The 13,154-nt window shown below is 54.4% G+C and overlaps 1 protein-coding gene and 1 long non-coding RNA gene across 4 annotated transcripts in view; one reads left to right on the forward strand and one right to left on the reverse strand.

Moving 5' to 3' along the window:
- Positions 1-4,701: 4,701 nt before the first annotated feature.
- LOC147999360 (uncharacterized) lies at positions 4,702-7,286 on the reverse strand. Its single transcript, XR_015643572.1, has 2 exons — positions 7,097-7,286; positions 4,702-5,981 (listed from the first exon to the last, which is right to left on the reverse strand). It is a non-coding gene; the product is annotated as an uncharacterized LOC147999360 (long non-coding RNA).
- Zfp423 (zinc finger protein 423) overlaps positions 6,447-13,154 on the forward strand; it is a 298,489-nt gene continuing 291,781 nt past the window's right edge. Inside the window, exon 1 of one of the 3 annotated variants that reach the window (XM_087595328.1) lies at positions 6,447-6,700. In XM_087595328.1, coding sequence (XP_087451454.1) covers positions 6,691-6,700 — 10 coding nt within the window. In that variant the 5' untranslated portion in view covers positions 6,447-6,690. Of the gene's footprint in view, positions 6,701-8,943; positions 9,345-13,154 lie in introns of those variants that run through there. The other 2 variants (NM_001393718.1, XM_087595327.1) reach the window with 2 other exon arrangements.

Raw genomic sequence — 13,154 nt, forward strand, 5'->3', positions numbered from 1 at the left:
AGGAGGGACACATTCCAGCAGCCCCAGGGTGCCCCTGGCCCACCCCCAGGCTTTCTTTTGTTACCTGGTGTTGGGCCTAAAAAACAGTTTTATCCTTGTATAACTTCTCTCCAGACTGTTTTCCCCATTTTTTTCCTAGTCCATTCTGGATCATCTGGAAGGACCCAGAATACTGTGGATCTGAGAAGGCGTACCTGATTCCTGATCCTACATTTTCTGTCCCTGACATCTTGGCTCCCAGGGACAGGAAGATTGGAGTGCAGGCAAACACTTCCAGAATCCTTCCCTCCTCCTGCCGAGGCTTTAGCTTTGGGCGGGGCTCCTGAGCCTCTCCCAGTGGGTGCCAGAGGCCAGAGCTGCTTTTGTAGGCCCCAGGAGGTTGGCCAGGCGCTGAGGCTGCAAACAGCCCCTGCCCAGGCCTAGGAGATGGCTTTTTTTCCTGTGTGTTGCAGCTGGGACCGTTTATAATAGGAAGAAAAAAAAAAAAAAAAAAAGAGAGAGAGAGAGAGAGAGAGAGAATGACCAGGCCAGCCGGCTGGAAAATAAAGAGACTTAAAAAGAAAAGGGCCAGGCCTGTTCTTCTCCTGTGGAGGCTTTGGTTAAGCAGAAAGTTTTAGCTTCTTTCTGAAAGGCATTTGGGCTTTTGAAGTCCCCTGCGGGAGCTCCCTCCAGCCCCTGGGAAGCCAGGCCCTGGCATGTCCCAATGTGCATGACCAGGATGGGGCCAGGCCACTCAGAGGAGGCAGCAGCAGGCCCTGGGAAATGTGCACCAGGCTTGTCCACTGGGGCCTGGGCCCCGCCCCCCTGCTCCCATCCCTGCGGGGCCCAATCCCCGTAAACCTCTCTTTAGTGGCCTTTTGCCTGAATTCTCTCTACTCCCTCGGGCTCTGAACTCTGGCCTAGTGCCTTTTGGGTCAGAAGGTGGGTCGAGAATGGTTTCTTCATTCAGAAAGGCGGAAGGATTTTGCACATCGGGAGACTGAGGCAGATAAAGGCCACCCCCGGGGAAACCTAACTAACCAGGTTGTGCTCATAACTGCAAGGAACTGGCAGCAGTGCTGAACACTTACAATGGGAAGGACAGCCCCTCCCCCTGTGAATCCAGGGAAGTGGCAGATAAAAACAGGTGACTCTTCCCAAGGCTCCTCCCAGGGGAGCTCTTCTGCCCTCTTCCCTCTAACCCCTTCCCTGCAAGTGAGCTTGCTTCTGTGCGAGTCTCAGCTACACCAACTGGGATGCAGGGACAGTAACTCAGGTCTTCCTACGTACAGAGGGCTACCTGCCAGACATGCTCCAGCCCCACAGGACGCATCGCCATGAGGGGCTCTCGACTTACTTATTCCCCACAGCCACCCTATGCAGTTGATGTGATTCTTTGAAGCTCACTCGTGATGGCTATGGCTGGTCCATGATCCATCCCAATTCTAAGTCATATCTTCCTGGCTCTTTCTGCAGTTCGGACCACTATATTTCATGGCAGCTCACCCCTGACCTCTGTTCCCTCAGCTTCTTCCCTTACTAGCATTTACTGGATAGAATAGGGCAATGAGATCAGATGGGAGTGTGTCGCAAAATCTAGGGGACTGTCTCAAAGAGCTTTTGGTCTAGTTGGGCAGGAAAAGCCTTCTAGCCCTTAGTTTCTGATCCTACCAGAAGGCCATCGGAAAGTCATGACAAGAGTGGAAGAGAAAGTGACGTATTTGTTCAACTTCTCCGTCTGTCCCTGGGACTGATGGTTCTTATTTTAATGACATCACTATATTCTGAGCACCTGCAAGGCACTAGGATGTAATGGGGAACCCCAGTGGGCCCATTCCCCTTCTTCATGTCTGGGTCATCTTGTGTGCTCAGCTGGTGATCGATCACACATGTTAATGATCTGCAATCTCCATGGTATCTCTCTATATCCTGTATACTAAGGAAGAGCTTCCTTCTAATACAATACGGATGGACAAGGGAAGGGACATACCTGTACATTGGTGCAAACCAACCCACCAACCAACCCACCAACCCACCAACCCACCAACCAACCAACCAACCAACCCACCAACCCACCAACCAACCAACCCACCAACCAACCAACCAACCCACTAACCAACCAACCAACCAACAACCAACCAACCAACCCACTAACCAACCCACCAACCCACCAACCAACCAACCACCAACCAACCCACTAACCAACCAACCAACAACCAACCAACCAACCCACTAACCAACCAACCAACCCACCAACCCACCAACCAACCCACTAACCAACCAACCAACCATCTTCTCTGAGTGATCTAAGCCAGCCTGGTGTTTCTTAGAAGCATCAGACAGTAGTGGCCACAAAAGAGACTGGAGATAGGGGAGTGTTTGCCATTGCTGTCACCTCTGTAGCAGGTGACATCGAAGGAAGGATCAGACCAGACCTAGCATGCACACAGATCATTGCCATGGGACCTGTCAGCAGAGCAGCAGGACAACTGTCAGCCCAGCGAAGCGGAGGCTTTGTCTCTTCGTGGTAGTCCTACCACAGGCATCGGACAGCCAGAATTACTGCTCATGACTGGACCTAGGACCCCTTAGGGGCTGAGCTCTGAGGGTGTGTGCTGTGTGAGTACATGAGTGGCTTGTTCATGTTGTCCCAGCCTCACTTGATCGTATTGTTTGTCAACAGTGCCTTGAAGGCCTTTAAATTCGAGTCTACATCTATGAGGCTCTACTTCAATGCGAGCCTAGTTCTAAATCTAACACATCTTTTGCTATCGAATTTGCTAATAGCTTGGTTGATGGTTGGTTAAGGCTAATGGATTTGTGATCAGTCCTGGAACATTGTGACGTAACTTGGAGGTCGCATACTGGGGGTACTTCATTCAGCCATTCCTACCTAAGGCTTTTAAAATCAGGCACCACATTCATTATACTGCCTTTTTTTTCCGAAGCTGAGGACCGAACCCAGGGCCTTGCGCTTGCTAGGCAAGCGCTCTACCACTGAGCTAAATCCCCAACCCCCCTCCTTTTTTTTCTTTTTAAGACAGTGTCTTACATAGGTTGCCCTGGCTAGCCTGAAATTCGTTATGTAGACCAGGCAGCCCTCTGCCTCCTGAACGGTGGGTTTAAGGGTATGCACCAGCATTTTCCACTCATTATACTGGATTTTTTAAAAAAATTTTGTTTAAATTGAAAATAAGAAATATCAACATCTGTAAAACCAACCACAGACACTGTACAATAGATATTCTGAGAGAATAAAGCAGGAAGTGAACTTGGCTCAAAGGCTTGAGTGCTGTACACTGGTGGGAGGGGGGTAGGGAGACAGTGGGGGTCTAGTGGAGGTTCCAGGCTGGGCCAGCAGTTCAAGCTTTCTGAGGGCATGAGTCCACTGGGACCCTCCTGCCAAGTTGGTATCCTTGCTGCTGTGTGGGTGTTCGCTGCAAAGTCTGCTGATGCTTGAAGAACTAAATAATTATAATGATGATGATAAAATAGAAATGGCTTTCCCAGCTGAGCAGAAACTGGAGAAGACAAGGAGGTTCTCACATCCGACTTATTGTTTTTGGCACTAGGCTCCTACAGCCCCGGGGAGGCAGATGTCTGGGCCTGCTGCTGGCCTCTTTGAGTTGTGGTCAGAGGGACAATGGAGATCTCTGGGGAACTTCAGAAGCATCTGCAGGGGTTTTCCTCCGAGAAATGTCAGGCTGAGAACTAGAAGCAGAAAAAGAAACGTTCTTCTCTCTTGTGCTTCACTCTTCAGAGTCCTCCAAAGCCTCAGCACCAAGTCCCTGGGAGAGACAATGTGCAGACTCCAGTGCTGAACACTGGAGAGAAGACAGGGAACTCGGGAAAGGGAGCTGCCAGGGTTGCCAGGCCAGGAGATCAGGCTAGGCAGAGGGTCTGCTTGTGGTTCCCTACGTGTCTCTAGAGCCAGAGGATCCAGGAAGTATATTCCACTGAGGATGACTGATCATTAAAGTACAACAGAAGTGCATGGAGCGGAAGCTGTGCTGTGTACAGCCTTGTGGTAGAGCACTGCTCAAGGTCCTGAGTTCCGTCTTTATCTTTTAAAGCGCATGTGCACAGGCATGCCCTCCTGCGCGTGCGCACACATGCACGCACGCACGCACACATGCACAAAGCACAAAACCCTCTCAATATGTCTGAACAGCTGGGGAACTTATAGAAGCTCAGGAGCAAGACTATCTTGGAGGTGGGGGTGGCATCAGGGAAGGAAGAGTCTACTAGGAAAAGGAAGGGATTTGTGTTTATAGGATTGTCATCTTTCTCTATGGTGAAAGTAAAAGATGGGGAAGGGGGAAGGCAGCAAAGGCCAGGGGAACGGCTTCATGGTCTCACTGTGTGCTAGACAGGCAGCACTCAGTGGGATCCATTTTGTAGATGAGAAATTGGAGGTAAGAAAGTTTCTCATTGCTTGAGGCTCTCCAGTAAGACATCGAGGGAGAGTTGATTGAATTGCCCTTCAAGCCTGGCTAGAATTGCCTTCTTTGGTCCTTTGACTGAGCTATGCAACTTTCCCTTGAAACTGTCCGCACCTTCTCCCCCAGGCACGTCAGCAGATAGTGTACGCAGTTCTTTCTTGGTTCCTCCCTTCAGACTCTTGGTCAGACCATCACTGGGACCCTCGCTTTTGGCATCACTTACACTGTCCATTTTCTCCTGATTGTTCAAAACTAGAATTAAGTAATTATTGGTGACGTATTAAAAGTTAGCATCCCCTTTTTTATTTCCCTAGGGAGTCGGGCCCAACGAATCCCAATGCTGTGTTTTTTGTTCATTGTTCTGGTACACAGTAGGCACACAATCAAGTTCCTTTAGAGTCAACAAGTGTACAAGGAAATGAACTTGTAACCATTACTCCTCCAAGTGGCGATTTTTCCTAGGAAGGCGGGGAAAATCATTAATTTCAGATTGCATACATACAAATGATTTGTTATTTAAACTAACTGTGGTCTCTTTGTATCTGGATGTGAACGGGGGAAGGTGGTCACCCTAGTCATTTATGCCAAGTCATCTTTCTGTCTTCTGAGACAGTCTTGATGTGTAGCTTAGCCTAGCCTCCCACTCCTGATTCTTTTGCCTGTGCCTCCAAGTGCTGGAATGACAGGTGTGGGTCACTTTGCCTGTACAGACACATCTCTTGAAACAGGGACTCTTCAGTAGTTTAGAAGTCACAAACCTCAAAACCCATCGTTTAGTGTCCTGTTCTCTGGTCCTGTGTGGTTTCTGTTGTCTCCTAGACCCTCTGCAGATGGCTCTACCAGAAATCTGCCTATTTTTGGAAGTAAGGGGTAGCTTCCTCTGTGGGTGCATGTAGTTATATCCCTAAGGAGCACTGAGCTAGCAAGGACGGGCTTGGAAGGGAAGAGCCCATTACTACTCCTTTTGTGTCCTTTGCAGTGTTTTTTCCAGCCATTCCTCCGAAGGGCCCTGCTTTACTAGGGAGGGGTTGAGACCTCTGCGTTTCCTAAGGATGCAGGCAGGAGGTCAAACACCATCAGCCTTGGTCCAAAGTCATCAGGTTAGTGAGAAGCAAAGCCCCAGAGTTACTAGGTTTTCCTTGAGACCCCAAGGATGGGAGCTAGGAAGGAATGAAGACAGTTAAAGGGGATACTACTGTTTTTTGTTTTGTTTTCTTTTTTTTTGGTAGCTTTGCAATTTTCCTTAAAACAACCTTTTTCTGGAAGGAGTTAAAAATGAAACAAGCGTCAGAGGACTCCAGCCGCAGCTGTGGGACCAGGTCGAGTTCCCTCCGTACCCTGACTGCGGCTGAGCTGGGAGACCGTAGCCGCACGCCAGTGGGGGGCAGGGATGAGCGTCGAGAGGAAAACGTGTGTGGCTGTGGAGCGCGCGAAGGGTCCAAAGAACTTTGTGATCTGCTACACGACCCTTCTCCTTGAAGATTAGTTCCAAACGGTCCCACGCTGCCCCTCCTCCATCCTGTTTCTGCCACCTTCGTCCTCGGAGCTTCCCGCAGTTCCCTGAGGGTGGAAAAAGGGCAGCGACAAGGGTCTCCTAATCACCCGTCCACGCCAGTGAGGAACCCCTCCTTCAGTCCTACACACACCCCCTTCCCTACCACACTCTTTTGTCTGGCTCTCTCCCTCAAGGCTTCAGGCTAGGCACAGTCCGCAGTCTCAGTGCCCTAGAGAACCAGAGCGCACAAGTTGGGGGCTGGTCCCTTCCCCCTCCACCTAGGAAAGGCAGCCCGCGGCGGGGGCACCCCGAGCCGAGGCCAATCGCCCCCTCCCCCAGCGTGTGCCATCTGCCGCCTGTCAGCCTCTCTCCATGGGCCTCGATCCCAGGCGCCGGCGGGGGTTGGGGAGCGGCGGATTCGGCCCCTCCTTCTTGGCGCCTTCCCAGGCGCCTCTCGGCCTCTGCCCTGGCCCTTGGCACCCCTTCTCTGTCTAACGCTGGACATCCCTAGGCTGTGGGCGGCGGCTTTCAGTCCCTGCGGGAAGCCTGGGATGGTGTGCACTCAGAGGCACAAGCTGCGGAGGAGGGGAAAGAGATGGTCAGTGATGACAGTCCTAACCCCGAAGTAGGAGTGGCCCCTAGGGTCCAGGACCCAGACAGGAGGATGTCTCTGGTCAGACTCTATCCTCTCCGGGGAGCCTCGCTCTCTGTCTCCCGCAGTCGGAGCGTTTGCCTTGGCGACGCATAGCTCGGTCACCCGACTCAGCCTTGGAGATGGCCCTAGGTGCGCTCACACCGGCCCCTTAGCCTGAGGCCTTTCTCTGCAGGTGCCGGCCTGTGCTCCCAAGCCGCAGGGTTGCGGGGGTGGCATCTACCTCGGCAATCAGCCCAGCACGAGCTTGGCGAAAAAGGCCCCACAGGACCGCGAAGCAAGCCGAGGGGGGCACGGGCCCGGCGGGCGCTCAGGCCCAGGAACCGCGGGGCGCGGGCACCCTGCTTGGGGCGGGCGCCGCGCTGGGCTGGGCCGGGCTCTGCTCTCCGCGGGCAGCGGTTTTTTTTTTTTTCCCTCCGTGAAAGGTTGCCCTGGGTAACTCGTCTCCGAGGGGACACAGCCCTCCCCTCTCCAAGTGGCAACTTATCGATCGCCGAGATTGATAACCCCCAGCGCCGCGCCGCTCACCCGCTTTGCTCTCCCTGCTGCCGAGCGATCCGACCTAAGGTGGCGCCACTTGCTGGGAGGGGGCAGTGTCGGGACCCCTCCCTAGCTGCGACTTGGCTTTTGTGGCTGGTGGGAGAGGCCTCAAAGGGTAGTTTAGGGGAACCGCCTCGGGATGACTGATCCCAGGGCCTGATGTGGGATCGTAGCGACTACTATTAAGAGTTGCAGGGTCGCAAGGCGCCCCCTGGTGGCTGGGGCAAAACTTTGTGGAAAGTAGGAGGTGATTTCTTTCCCTAGGTGGAAGGAAGGGGTGAAATAAATATACAAGGTGTGCGGTGTATACGGTGTTTGGTTAGTTCGAACTAGGCGCGAGAGTTATACAGATTGAGGCGTAGGTTAGCTCAGTAGTGGAAGATTCTCTTCGGTGTGAGAGACAGATATCGTTTTGGAACACCGAACCAGAGAGAAAAGCAGGTCCTGGGGTAATTCTTGTGCCTGGATAAGTCTGGGGGCCGCAATGATGAGGCATCTCACCTTGGTTTGCTCCCTCATTTTCTCACGCTTTCAGTTTGTGATACTAAAGGCATCTGAGCAAGCCTGTCACCCCGCGTGGGCCTGTTATCTGTTCTCTCTTCCTGTCCTGTGCCGTCAGAGCCCAAGCCCCGGGCCCCGCGTGCCGGTGCGGTGCCCGCGCCCGCGCCGTGCCTGCCACCACCGCCGCGGTCCGGGTTTTGCGGGCGGCCGGAGCTGTATTTCCAGCGCTGTCCATCGCTCGGTGCTGTTGGCCCTCTCTCCGTCTGATCCGAGCCGGAGCAGTGCGGGGCGCCCCACGGGATCAGAGCGCTCCCCCGCCGGGACTCCGCTCCTCACATCCTCCTGCTGGGACCCGGCTACATTTCCAGCCAAGCCTGGCTTTATTATGTGTCTCTGCAGTGCAGCCCCAGCAGCCGGATCGGGAGGAGGAGAGCCAGCGACCACAAAGAAGACAGGAGCGCGAGGGAGGCTGGCGGGCGGGCCGGCGCCGGCTGGAGCGCGGAGGAGCCCGGGCGCAGCCGCCGCCGCCGCTGCCCGGGAGGACGGGAGCCCGGCCGCCGCCGCCGCCTGCTCTTCCTCCTCCTCCTCCGCCACCGCGGCCGCCACCTCCCCCCTCTCCCAGCCCCTGGTCCATGGAGGCAGCTAGCGGGGCCGGCGACTTGGCACCGGCCTGGGGATCGACTGCGCGTCGCGCGCTGAGCACCGCAGCCCGAGGGCAGGCAGCGGCGGCCCGGCACACCGGCTGAGCAATGCCCGTGCCACGGGCGCCCCTGCCCACCTCCGCCTGAGCGCCCCCGCGCTCCCCTTACTCCTCCAGGGAGACCGCATCAGATCGAGTCGAGAGCCAGAGAAGGGGGCGTGAGCCGGGGACCCCCAGCCGCGGCTTAAAAGCCACTGCGGCCGTTTTGAGCCCCCTTTAAGTAGGCTGAGTTGAGGGACCCCCCCATCCATCACAATTTCCAAACCAGGCATTTGGGCATTTTTGAGCCATTAATATTTATTATTATTATTTGTGTGTGTGCTGCAGGGGATAATTTGAAGGTTTTTTTTTTCCGGGGGGTACTAAGCTCCTGCGCTCCGGACCGCCTCCGGTCTCCTCGCCCCCTGAGACCCTACCGGCTCCAGCTTGTTCCCCCTCCTCAGATGGGTTCATTGTGAGCTCCGCACCGGGCTGTGTGGCCGGACGCCTGCAAACTTTGCACAAAAATCCGGCAAGGGGCGGAGGAGAAGGAGGAGGAGGGTGAGGGTGGCGGTGGTGTGGGGGAGAGAGGGAGGGGGCCGCAGGGGCCGGGGGCCGGCGGGGGGTGGGGAGGAGGAGGGGGCGGCTTTTTTTTTTTTTTTTTTTTTTTTTTTTTTGCATAACTCGGCTCGGCCGAGTGGCCTCCGGACTCCCCGCGCCGCTGGGACCGCCGCTGGGACCCGGAGCCCCCGGCTGCCGCATTGCAACAGGCAGGGCCCCGGCGCGCCCCCCGGGCCTCCCCCCATCCCCTAGCGGCCTGGGCTGGCTAGGGCTGCCCCCCGCAGGGAGGCTGCCCGGGACCTGCGGTCCGTTCCTTACGGCCGCCGACCCGGCGGCAAAAAACAAAGTTTCCGAGAGGCAGGCGGAGGAGAAGGGGGAGAAGGGCTGCCCGGAGCGGCGGGGGGCGGTACGGGGAGCCGGCCGCGGACGGCGACGGAGCGCCCGGAGCCCCGGACATGTCCAGGCGGAAGCAGGCGAAGCCGCGATCGGTGAAAGGTGAGCGAGCGAGGCCCGGCGGAGGCGCGAGCAAGCGAGGAGGGAGGGAGCGAGCGAGGGAGGAGGGACCGGCGGGCGGGCGGGCGGGCGGGCGGGCGGGCGGGCGGCCGGGGACCGCGCGAGCTAGCGAGCGCCGAGAGGAGGAGGCGGAGGGAGGCGGAGGCGGAGGCGGAGGCGGAGGCCGCGAGCAGGAGGTGCTGGCGGCGGGGGCAGGACGCACACCCTGCCCGGCCGACCGGCTCCGGGGCCGGCGCCGGCGCTCGCGGGGATCCGGGCTGGGGGGCTCAGTAGAGGGGGCCTCGCGGCTTCTATCGCGCCGGCCCCCGGCCCGCGTGGCCAATCAAGGGGTGCGGGCCGACTTGGCGGGGATTGCGAATCTGGGCTGTAGCATGAGGAAGAGGCGGCGAGGACCGATGCCCCAGAGGCTGGCAGCCCCGAGGCTCCTTGGTTGGCCTCCGGCCTCGCTTGCGGTCTCCGGTGCCCTCCTGGTCACTCGGGGACGCGGAGAGAGAGCAAGCCCAGCGCCCCCTCCCCGCCCCGGGTCCAGGCCGAGCTCCCGGCCCGGGCCCCCGCACTTCCTGCCGGCTCCACGGAGGCCAGCTGGGCAGGGAGCCTCGCCAGGAGTTCATTGTCTGTGCCGCGCCGGCGGGATGCTGGTCCCCAGGGGAGCGCAGCGGCTGCTGTGAGCGCCCCTCGGAACGGGTCGTCCGATACCACCCGGGGCAGCCGCGCCGCGGGCACCCAGGCTGTCTTCCGTCCTGACTCCCCAGGGTGCGCACGTTTGTGAGGAGCTATAGATAGCCAAGTACACACATCCCCTTTGCTTTCTAATTCCTCGGAGAGCCCCAGGTTTGAAGGGACCCCTGGAGGGCACATGCCTCAGGGAGAAGCTGCGCTAGGGCCTCCAGCTCCTCCCTGTCCCTTTTCCCTCCCCAGCCAGCTTCTGCAGGCACGGCCTGCTGCTTTGTACCCATTGCAGCCCCTGCCTGGGCGCGTTGAGAGATAGATTAGATGATACAGGAGCAGGACGAGAGTAGTCGGGGAGCCTGACGTCCTAAGGCCCTTGTCCTGGTCGAGTCTCCTGATAACCTCTGGTCACAGCCCAGCTCTGCTCTGAAAAGTTCATTTCCTGGAGGCCTGCGCGGGAAGGAGTTGGGACCGGCTCCCTTCCTGCCAGTCTTGCTCCTGGTTGGAATAGCTGGTGCTGAATCTGCACCACGTGGGTTTCCAGACACTTGGCTTCTCCTTCCTTCTAAAGCCCCAGGAGAGTCAGGGGCACCTGGCCCCACAGAGACCCTCCCCGAGGTCTTAACTCTCAGCGCCAGCTCCTTTCTTTCATTGAGAGAAGTTGCGGTAGCTGAGCGTTACCACTTTACCAATCTGGAGCAGTCTGACTTGTTCTACAGAACTGGAGGTTCCAGAGGGTTCTGATTGTGGGACAAAGAGGCCAGAAGAGAAGACTCCCAGAAGACGACAGGGAAGGAAGCGGAGAATGGAAAGAAGAGCTTTGCAGATTGAAATAATATTTGATTTCTTTCCTTGGCTAACTACCCAGTTCTTGGAGAGGCACTTAGAGTGACCCAGAAGAAAAGTAGAATTAGAATTATCGGTAGGGAAAGCAGTTGATTTTGAGTTAAGCCTATGTATAAAAGCAGACTCTGTGTGTGTGTGTGTGTGTGTGTGTGTGTGTGAAGCTTGTTCACCTTTAACCCAGTCTGTATCTCCAAACCTCTTATTTTGGAAGGCAAGCCACGAAAGCCAAGGTAGTGCAGATCACAGCAAACAGATGGATGGGTGTTTCAAAAACTGCCTGAACGAAATTCTAAAAGCGCTCCGTGGATCACAGAGAAAGACTAGAATTGAGTTTCAGCCTTTCATGAAATGAGACTTGAAATGATTTTTAACGAGTGTCCGTCCCTAAATATATGCATTTGTATGGAGCAGACAACTCAAGCAGTGATAGCCAAGTGGCGGCCAGACCAGCAGAGGTGTTTTGAGAAGTTCTGGAACAGCAGCCACACGTTGCTTTTCCATCCTTGGGGTCTGAAGGACCCTTGCCCCACCCCCTGACTCTCCCTAGGACTCTTTTCCAAAAGCTGCTCCAGCCCCTTACTCTCAGGTCTTTCAGGGCCTTTACTGAGGTGAACAAGGTGGAGGTGAGCGACCACTATCAAGAGAGGAATTAAGAGAGAAGATAATTTGAATAGATAAGAATTACAATAGGGAAAGATTTATTGCTTCTCAAGGACTGCCCCTCTTGTCTCCAGCACTATTCCAAAGCCAGAGCTTAAATGTGGACTATTTCATCCACACAAGGATTTGAAAGGACAAGGTCTTCACCTTTAAAGATGCTTGAAGGTGCTTCTTAAGGAACAGCCTTTGCATTTAACACTGTATTTATTCCACTTTAACTCTACTGCTGTGTGTCAGACCTGATGGAGAGGCATTGTGGACTTCCCCCAGCCTGGAGTATTCTGCTGTGAAAGTCGCTTGACCGTAATTTGTAATTGATCTCGGAAATATGAAAGCCCATAGCAGGAAGGAAAGGCAGAAATGTAACAGTTTTGAATGAATGTTCAGAAAGTGTGGTTTGAAAGCTAGGGTACTGCAGCTTTGAAAATCAAACAAGGCCTCAGGGGTCACTTTCCACTCTGGACACAATCTCCCTCTGGAGTGGGGTCACTTGTCCCCTCAGGATGTTTGTCCTTCTTTGGAAAGCTCAGCTCTATAGGGAGGACGCCCAGCAAATAGGCAATGGGTTGGGGGTTCCGAGGCAGGAGGGCAGGGAGTGAGCGGCCTGTTTTTCAAAAGCCTTGTGATTTTGTTTAAAAAAAACAAACAAACAAAAAAAAAAAACAAAAAAAAAAACCAACAACCCTCCAAACCACCCAAATTCATAAATGTTACAGAAGTCACATTTTCTGACCGATTTTCCTTTTGCTTTTTGTATGCCTGTCCTGGTGGTGTGGCAGTTGCTACAATTTGTTTCCTTTGATTTTTGGCCTCATTCCCTAGGCTGTTGTCATCTCGCTCACTGATGCTATTTTGGCTGAGGATACCAGGTAGTTTGGTAATGATTACCAGCAGGTCTCTCTGTCTTTCAACATTGAGGAGATCTGTCCTCCTTAGGCTGCATGAGAAGCCTCTTCACTCCTGTAGAAAATGAACACCCTCCCCCGCCCCCCAGCTTCAGTTAAAAACTTTTCAATAATTTGGTTGATTTTTCTCTATTTTAGCAACCGTCTGTCAGCTAATTACAGTTCTTGATATTAATTAGCACTTAGGTTGGGTCCATGCACCCTGCCTCTACCTCCACCATCTAAAATGACCACTTGTGACTTCTATACTGTCCTTCCTTTCTTTGTCTTCCCTTGACAGCTTGAGCACCTCAAAAGTCCATCTCATAAATTTGGTGGTCTAGGGACTTGGGAGCAGTGTAGTTCACCATTGTGCCTGTTTCCATGGAAATAATTGAGGTGTAATAGATAGAGGCACTCTGAGGTTATAGGTTTCTTGATTCAGCAGAGACCACACACAAGTGTAAATGGCTGAGATTTGTTTGACTAAATGTACATGGTTTTGCAGGAAGGGCAAGACAAATCCTTTGTAGATTCCTTAGCATTATCTGGGTTCAGGTAGATGACATTCAAATCCTAATATTTAATTCCTTCCACACCAATTAAACTACTGATGCCCAGCTTTAGAAGGACCTGTTTCAGCCTAGAAAATATCCTTTATGTCTAGTAATTGCTGTTTTGATTCTTACACCCGTTTCCTTGCAAAAACTTAATAAGCAATAAAATAAGATAA

Source organism: Rattus norvegicus, chromosome 19, assembly GCF_021556685.1.
Source record: "Rattus norvegicus strain SHRSP/BbbUtx chromosome 19, alternate assembly SHRSP_T2T, whole genome shotgun sequence".
Classification (NCBI taxonomy): Eukaryota; Metazoa; Chordata; class Mammalia; order Rodentia; family Muridae; genus Rattus; species Rattus norvegicus.